The sequence below is a fragment of the Prosopis cineraria genome, unplaced genomic scaffold (assembly GCF_029017545.1).
Source record: "Prosopis cineraria cultivar Desert tree isolate PC_DT_omini unplaced genomic scaffold, ASM2901754v1 PC1338, whole genome shotgun sequence".
Classification (NCBI taxonomy): Eukaryota; Viridiplantae; Streptophyta; class Magnoliopsida; order Fabales; family Fabaceae; genus Prosopis; species Prosopis cineraria.
In genome coordinates this window covers 24,319-32,901 of record NW_026556663.1, presented here as the reverse complement: position 1 = coordinate 32,901, position 8,583 = coordinate 24,319, and the positions used below count along the sequence as shown (strand labels likewise).

Here is an 8,583-nt window from a genome sequence, read left to right as displayed (position 1 = left end):
ATTACAGTCTGTATGTATTATGCTTTCCTTGGAGTTTCACGAAGCACTATGGTACACAAATCGGTGTATATATATTTCGCAAATTGTTGTGATTATATCAGGCTTACCTGATGTACCATCTGCATCTCTATCTATTTTGTTCTTTTCGTGGCCTTTTATTTATGCATTCTTTATGGAAAATTGCAAATTCTAGCTACAGTTTACGAGCAGCAATTCTTTCATATGGCTAAAAACTGAACATGAAAAATCCCTTTCTTTCCTACGATGATATGATAAGCAACAAAATATAAAAATATTTTCTATCACCTCGTACAGATACCATATATTCTTCTTTTATTTAATACATGTACCCTTCCTCTCCGAAAAGAAGAGAGTCCATTTTTATCATTTATTATAAAGCCAGATGCTTCTGAAAAGATCTTTCCCCTTCATAACATTCTGTATCCTAGTATAATCTCAAGACAACTACAGGAAATTGATCGGATTTCCAACTAAAATCTATTATTTTTTCTGTCAACCTGAAGTGAACTATGCGAATATGCTAACCTTAAGTCATCTGCAAATAACACCCACAACTTTCGAAAGAGGGGGCAAAAAAAAAAAAATCCCTATTATGCTATATCCCAGTTCAAGACAGACACTCCCATCACCATTCTTTTGAAATGCTGTCAAATGCCATGCCCCTTCTAGTTCTATGACAGCAGTTAGAGAGCTTGGTCCAAAATTTACATTGGTTTTAAGCATAGACGTTTTAAGATTAACAACTTGGAATAGTATTATTTTAATACCATAATTGGAATGTCACATTTAAGAAACACGGACTAGGTTGAAATCTGCGCAATTGGGTTTATATTATGAATGCTTTCAAGTGTTTCACTTCTTGTAAGAGCTTTCAAATCAAAATCTACAACCTCCAGTCCAAGAAGGGGAATTTAAGACATGGCACAAGTATGCTCACACCTCGGGTTTGACCAGTTCCAAGTCCTGTACTTTTGATATGCGGTGAAACACATCGAGTAAATTAAAATCAGATTGTATGGTAGTTAAAAAGTGGTGTTTCAACCACCGGGCGCTTGGATTAACTAACTGTGAGGTTGGTCTTTTTTAAATAAAGGTGTTGAGTTCAAGCTCAGATATGCAAAAGGTATAATTTTTAAGAATTCTGACTAGACATTTTAATCAGGTATAGTACGCAGTAGATTAAAAAAGTTAATCTCTAAGTGGTTTCTTTTATCTTGTGCGTTTAATAGTATCCAACTTCATGTATTTGTCATATATCACCAAGCTTACGATACATCTTTGTCATGTATCATCAAGATTTTACTTTCCCTTGATGCCATGCTCAAATCTATTATCAGGTATCTAATTAAGGTCAAGATCACTATTGAAATTGATATATGAATTTTTAGTACACTAACGTGGTGCATATAATGGATCACATTATAAGCACTCAAACTTGGTTGTCATATTACATAAAAACTCCTTGGACATAAAACACTTACCAAACGTAACCATACGCGATGAACACTGTGTTCTCCAAATGCAGTCGTTACACAATCCAAGAGATTTTGCCAACAATAGTGCACTACTACCGCGCATATACCCAGTTCAGTTAATGTAATCTTCCTCAAATATTTACCATCATATCCTGCTATGAGGAAATCTCTGGCTCTTCTGAAATTTCAATCTTGACTGGATCAAGTTCTTCATTTCTTCCGTTGTTGGAGAATACCATTATGATCTGAAACATTTGGAAATCACTACATCACCTTTGAGAAGCATCAAACGATTTTATAAAAGACATAAAGAACCGACCATAATATCTCCAATTGGCTCCTACAAGACTCCCAATATGGTCAATTAATATTGAGAAAGTACTCAATAGTAACATATTATGAGGTGCTAACAAGCCATGAGAACTCAATTAAGGCATTTATAAACTAAAATTTTGAGCTTAGAAGAAAGATCAAATTGCAAAAGAATGATATGATTGAATAGCATCAATTTAAGCCAAGTCATTAAGGGGAGTTCTGTTAATGACATAACCAATATGACATTAGCTGAGTATTGGAATCAAGTACAACCAAAGCAAGGCAGATAATAGCAACAATCAGAACTCGGATCATTTGATTGATTGGGTCATGGAAGAAAAGGAATAACTGGTCTTTGTATTGTATTACCATTTGCAATCGCCAATTCACAAACATGCCTAATTAATTGAGATTACTCATTACTCCAACTAATAACCCCTTCTATAAGGTTTTTAACTTTTCCCCTTGTCCGTAACTACTGGTTGTTGTAGAAGAAAATGAGATGCAAACATAAAGAAACCAAATCCCATTTGTGTTAGTTTATGATCCATATTGGCCATATTATGTGCATATTGAATAATGCATGGCTTGACGATGAAGTTAAAGACTCACAAACTGATTATCCAATGTTTGTCTTGATGAGGCTGTGGGCAGGTTTTTGTTCACCAAAAAGATCAGAAAACCATTATGACATAACGAAATAATACATATTCTATGACGAAACGAGATTCCAAAATTGAATTGGATCTTACAAAATTCTTCCAGCATTCTGTTCGTGATGGTGTTGGGGCCTAGCTTTGAGATAAAATTTAACGCAAGGGATATGTGCTATCTTGTACCAATCTTCGCCTGTTTCTTTATTAGATCTTCTTTGCAACATCGGGCAATCCCCAATGGCCAAAGTCTTCAAATTGGTGAGGCTTTGAATACACATGGGAAGGGAAGTCAACTTTGGACAATCTTCGACAAGTAACATTTCAAGAGAAGTAAGGCCCGCCAACTCGTCAGGCAGTGATGAAAGATTTTGTAGGCTCTTTAACTTGAACTCCTGCAATTTGGTAAGGCATCGAATAGTTGTGGGAAGAGATAGCAACTTTGGGCAGTGGCCAACCTCTAAGGTCTGAAGAGATGTAAGGTTTCCCAATTCAGGTAAAGATGCCAAATTTGGGAATACACTTATCTTGAGATATTGCAGTGAAGAAATATGTCCTAAGGACTCTGGTAATACTGCCAGTTTAGTAGGAATAAAAGTTTCCTGTCTCCATTTATGATGCCATAGGAAGTTATGACCAAACGTTGTAAGGATGTAAGGTGAATGATACCATTTGGCAATGCTACTAGTTCCGGACATCCTTTGATTTCTAAAGTTTCTAGCGAAGTAAGGTCTTCAAAACCTTCCCACAAAGATTTCAGTTTCTCGCAGGAATCAATCTTGATTGCTTTGAGAGGGCGTAGACCTTCTAACATTTGCTCTGGAAATGATTCAAGCTTAGAGAAGTAAGTGATGTGAAACTGCTCTAAATCACTGAGGCCTCTCAACATCGATTTTGGGATAGTGGTCAGTTCTTGGAAAGCGGAAACTTGAAGAAATCTAAGATTGTGGAGGTTGTAGATTGAGCTCAAAGACACTTCCTCGCAATCGATTAGAACTAGGTCTTTGACAGATGGAAGAATGGGCAAGGCCAACCTGGGACACCTAGAAATAAACATGCTCGAAGGCATGGAAACATCTCTCCTACGTCGTCTTTACACAGATATTCCAAGTTTACTAGATCAGAAAGCTCAAGACTTTCAAGTGATGAGAAACCCTTTCCACTGTTACTGGTTTCATCGCGATGTGCTTCACACGACACATACCAGATAATCTGAGGTACTTCAGAGACGGAAGTTTCCCCAATAGTGGAAGTTCTGAACAGTTATTGCAATTTACAAGGGTCATCGAAAACAAGTGTTTAAAACTAGGGTTGCCCATCCATTGTGCAAGATGGGCACCTTTATATCCCTCTACATGCAAACTAGAGAGTTTTGCATGAGGTTCAAGGGCCTCAAGCATCTGCTCAATATTTTCTTGCATGTTTGATTCAAGGTTGGCACCCCATGACAATGATAACTCCTTCAGCTGCTTGCTTGCCAAATTTGCTTCTTTGGCATCTATCGCTCTTTTTACTCTCTCCAAGTGTTCTATAGTTAGATTATTTTTGAGGTTCAAGCAACCAGTTCATTGATATGGAAGCCTTGGCCTCTGCCAACGATGTAGCGAGTTAAGATCCTTAGAGAAGTTAACTGACCAATGCCAGGGGGCATACAAGTCAATGAACTACACACCCATCCACATCAACTCTCGTAGACCTTTAAGTGAATTCATTTGTTTTGGCAACTTCTTTAGATTCCAACAATCACTCAAAATCAAAATTTGCAAATTCCATAAGCCGCAAATGGACTTGGGGAGTTTTTTTATCTGAGTGCCACTCAAGTTCAAATACCTTAGATGCTTCAAATCCCCTATTGAAGATGGCAATTCTGTTACCGTCTCACTGCCACTCTCATGAATTGCTCTCAAAGAGGTAGTTTTCATCAGTAGGGAGACAGATGAAACTGCATTTGATACATGTAGGCTGCTTCGTAAGGATTTGGGTATGTCTGACAAACCAAAATGAGATCTTTTAAGTCTATAGATTGGAGCAGAAAGATGGCGAGTGTTTCCATGCAAATGCAAATCATTTGAGCTTATGTTGTCCAGAATGTTACATTCTTCTCTCATGATTGATTGGGCAAGATCATGAACTAGATCATGCATCTTGAAACTTGTTGTCATGCCAAATTCATCTGTCTGAATATCTTGGAAAAATGATCTCCAATACAATTCTTTCCACACCTCATTGCCCACGTCTTCTACATCCATTTTTCCACAGGGTGTTATGAACCCATTAGCCAGCCAAAGTTGAATCAGCAAACGCTTATTAATTTCTTTACCTTGGGGAAAATGGCACAATAGGCAAAGCAAGGTCTTGCTTTGAATGGCAAGTTCCAATAGCTTAATCTCAAGGTAGCTAAGATGGAGTTTTCATCTTGTGGTAGACCCCAAAGTTTGCTATCCTTGACGTAGAGCCACTCACTCTCTTCCCTGGTGAAACATAAAAGGCCCCCAATGCTTTCGCAGCAAGAGGCACACCACCACACTTTTTCACTATCTCCTTTCCTATGTCCGCAAGCTGTGCATGCGCTTCCCTGTCTGGTCCAAAGGCACGTTGCCTGAACAATTTCCAGCATTCATCAATGGATAAACCATATAGCTGATGAGAAGGTTGCGTTCCCACGATGGATGCTACCTTTGCTAGCCGAGTAGTGACAAGAATGGAGGAACCTCTTGATCCACATGACAAGACATATTTCAACCTATCCCATTTCTCTTGGTCGTCATTCCACACATCATCCAAAACAATCAAGTATTTTTTTCCTGAAGCGTCTCTTGAAGTTTTCTCTGCAGGGATCTAAATCCAAAGATTCACAGCTATGACCAGTGGCTGATTCCATGATAGCTTTTAACATTCTCTTAACATCGAAATTCTGTGAAACACATACCCAAATCTTCAACTGAAAATTGTTATTTCTTCATCGTTGAAGACAAGTTGTGCCAGAGTTGTCTTTCCTAGTCCACCAATACCAACTATAGGATACACTGATACATCATCAAAACCAGAAGCCTGACCGACCAAAAAATCCACAATTCTTTTCTTATCTTCTTCTCTTCCATATACCTGAGGTTGAGTAATAATGGAACCAGTTTGACGCCATTCCATCACTTCAGTTTTCCTCTGGGTAACTGCCTCACACAAATGAAACTTGCGCTTTTCATCAGCAATTGCATCTAACAACACCCTTGTCTTTTTCATTTTCCTAGCAATTTTGTAGCGGAAAAGTACAATCATTGGATGAAATGAGGATAAGGAAGAATGTCTTACCTTGTTTGTTGATCTACAGTTTTTTCTTCTATACTGAAATCGAAGTCCTTCTGTTGCACACTCATCCATCCATATGTCATCCAGAATGTAAGCTGCATCTTTTAGCTTTTGCAGCCAATTTCTTATAGCCTTGTCAGTAAGTTGCTTTTCCTCGGCATCTTCAAGCACAGCCCAGATTGTTGAAAGTGTGCTACTGAGTCTGTTCATCTCTTGATTGACACCCAGAAACAAGCCAAGCTCATCTTGAATGAACTTGTTCAAAGTCCCAAGCACAACTTCCAGAATAGACTCAGCCATGTGCTCATGTGTTGGAGGAAATGATTGAATTTGGTTCTTCCATGTTTGCTTTAATAATAATCCTCTTGGCCTTGAGTTGGACTTCAAAGAGTCATGAAGATGATCTCTTTTCTTTGTTAGGGACAGGTTCACGGGTTTGTGTTTGAATTTCTACCAACTGTCACCTCTCTAATTCGTTTTTTCATGATAGAATTCTATATAATTGACTTTTGACTCTTTACTATTCGGACCCATAATTGTTAAACAAGTCAAAGGAATAGGTTATATGATTGACTATTGCCTCTGGGATGATTGCGAATGGAAAAACGAGCTATTAATATTATCACACACAATAGGGCACGGTCATCGACTCTTTTCTCTCAACACTGTAGTCAGGGAACTTGTGAGATAAACTATGTTGTTTGTCTGGCACGGCAGCGAAACTCCTTGAAATTCTTGGAGGGCTCAATTTATGCTCGGATGAAAATTTTGCAGAAGTTCAGGTTTTTTGCGGCTCAATGAAGGTTATCAATCTAGTCCAAAATCAGTAGTCTCAAAACCGTCTACTCTTCAATATTATCAAAAGGACCAGAGATCTTATTATGCGTGATTAGATTGTATCCTTAGATCATGTTTTCAAATAGGCTTATGGTTTCGTTAATTAACTTGCCTATCATGCTGATCACAACAGTCGAGACATTAGGATGTTTAATGACCCATCTATTTATGCAGGAATCTTTTGTTATCTGATTGGACCTAGTTATTTAATTCTGTATTTAGTTTAACTGTGTCCTTGTAATTCAAAAAAAAAAAAAAAAACTGCGTAGTTTGTTCTATTAATCTATTCTTTTAATTTTTATAATATATTTCACCAATATTTAAATGATAAACAAGTGAGGTTTTTTTTAAAAAAAGTTAAATTATTATATACCTATGCATTGTACTCAAATTTTTTAGTTGTACAGAAAGAAAAGCATGTCAACAAGGATCATTAATAGCTAAAGCTCTTGTATTAGTAAAGTCTAAATAAAAAGTAAGTTTCTCATATCATTATCTTTTCCTTTCAATATCTCTCAACTGTAAATGTGAACTATTTAAATTAAATTTATATTTTTAAAAATTATCAAATTTAAATCACTAAATTCAATTTAATATTCTAGATTAGCGGTGGTTCTCTCGTTTATAAAGGAGGAAAGTCAACTCCCATACTAAGATTGCTATAGTACTACTTTCGAACTCGGCTTCTTTACTACAAGGGAAGTGTCCATTCTGACTCCTCTGCAGTAGGAGAAATTTGGATCTCCAGATTCAATGTTTTTATATTTATTAAAATAAAAATTGTGTAAATTATAAAAAATTAATAAATTTATTCACTAGCCTAGATGATCTGATTTAATATATATGGTCCAAATTTAATATTAAAATTTTATAATTTTTATAAATTAACTATTTCAAGATATTTTGAACCATGCATATTTAATATTATTTTTATAGTAAATTTGGATCATATATATTAAATATAGACTGTCCAAATTGATAATAAATTTATTAAAATTTTTATAATTTTTATTTTAATAAATATAAAATAAAAATATTGAACCTGAATTATTCAGATTAAATCTAAATAATTCATATTTCACCTCAATTAGAGAAGATATGGCAGAGGCTGTGCTCAGAGGAGAGAAGAAGGGAAGCCAAGTCCATTTCTTTCTTATGAAAGCAATGTTTCATTTTTGTAACTAGAAAACAATATTTTATTATAGTCCTCTAATGCAAAGAGATTTTTATATCATTATACTTAATTTGCTTTGATTAATTTGGTTTCCATGACTCTCTCTCTGTTTTTTTTTTTTTTAAGAAATCATTATCTCGGAATCTGCACTTGGGATCGATCAAGAATTTCTTCTCCATTCAATAAAGATAGGTTGAAAAAAGGACAAGAACTTCAAAGTAAAAAGCGTAGAGCCTACACTTGAGATTTGGAAATCTTTCACTAAACTAGTCATGATTGACGGCAAAGAGAAAGCTAAATATAAAGAATGTGGATAAGTATACGTTTGCGGTGGTTAGAAAATGGCAACTTCAACCCTATTGTGTCATCATGTTCCTAAATGTCCACACTTTTACAAATTTCACGATGTTGGTACAATGATGTCAGATCGAGGAAAAGGGCAAAAAAAATCTATCTTTGGATCTGTATTAGGATTCACTGATCCAATGTCTTTGTATTTATATTAGAAGTCACCAATTTGATAGGCAAGTGAAATTAATAGCTGCTGTCGGCTGTAGTTTATTTGATAAGTAAAATTGATAGCTATAGTTGACTTTTACGTCCGGTAATGGAACACTTCCTTCTTTTTTCTTGGTGATTTGAAAACGATGCGTTTTGATGAAAATAAAAGAACCAGGGGGGAAGAAAGCAAAAGCATGTTTCTTATTATCTTAGAGACTATTTGGTTTTGTTTAACCAAAAACTGTTTTATGTTTTTAAAAATAAAAAATAAAAATATCTTAAAGTTATTTTTATTTTATTT

General features: G+C 35.7%; 2 protein-coding genes across 2 annotated transcripts; both read right to left on the bottom strand.

Moving 5' to 3' along the window:
- Positions 1-1,602: 1,602 nt before the first annotated feature.
- Positions 1,603-4,713, bottom strand: LOC129299882 (disease resistance protein RGA2-like). The gene is made up of 5 exons (XM_054938355.1): positions 4,295-4,713; positions 3,669-3,719; positions 3,150-3,507; positions 2,564-3,066; positions 1,603-1,741 (listed from the first exon to the last, which is right to left on the bottom strand). Exons 1-5 carry the CDS (start codon positions 4,711-4,713, stop codon positions 1,735-1,737), a joined length of 1,338 nt encoding a protein of 445 aa, XP_054794330.1. The 3' UTR covers positions 1,603-1,734.
- Positions 4,714-4,861: 148 nt separating this feature from the next.
- LOC129299881 (putative disease resistance protein RGA3) lies at positions 4,862-6,070 on the bottom strand. The gene is made up of 2 exons (XM_054938354.1): positions 5,407-6,070; positions 4,862-5,292 (listed from the first exon to the last, which is right to left on the bottom strand). Exons 1-2 carry the CDS (start codon positions 6,068-6,070, stop codon positions 4,862-4,864), a joined length of 1,095 nt encoding a protein of 364 aa, XP_054794329.1.
- Positions 6,071-8,583: the final 2,513 nt, after the last annotated feature.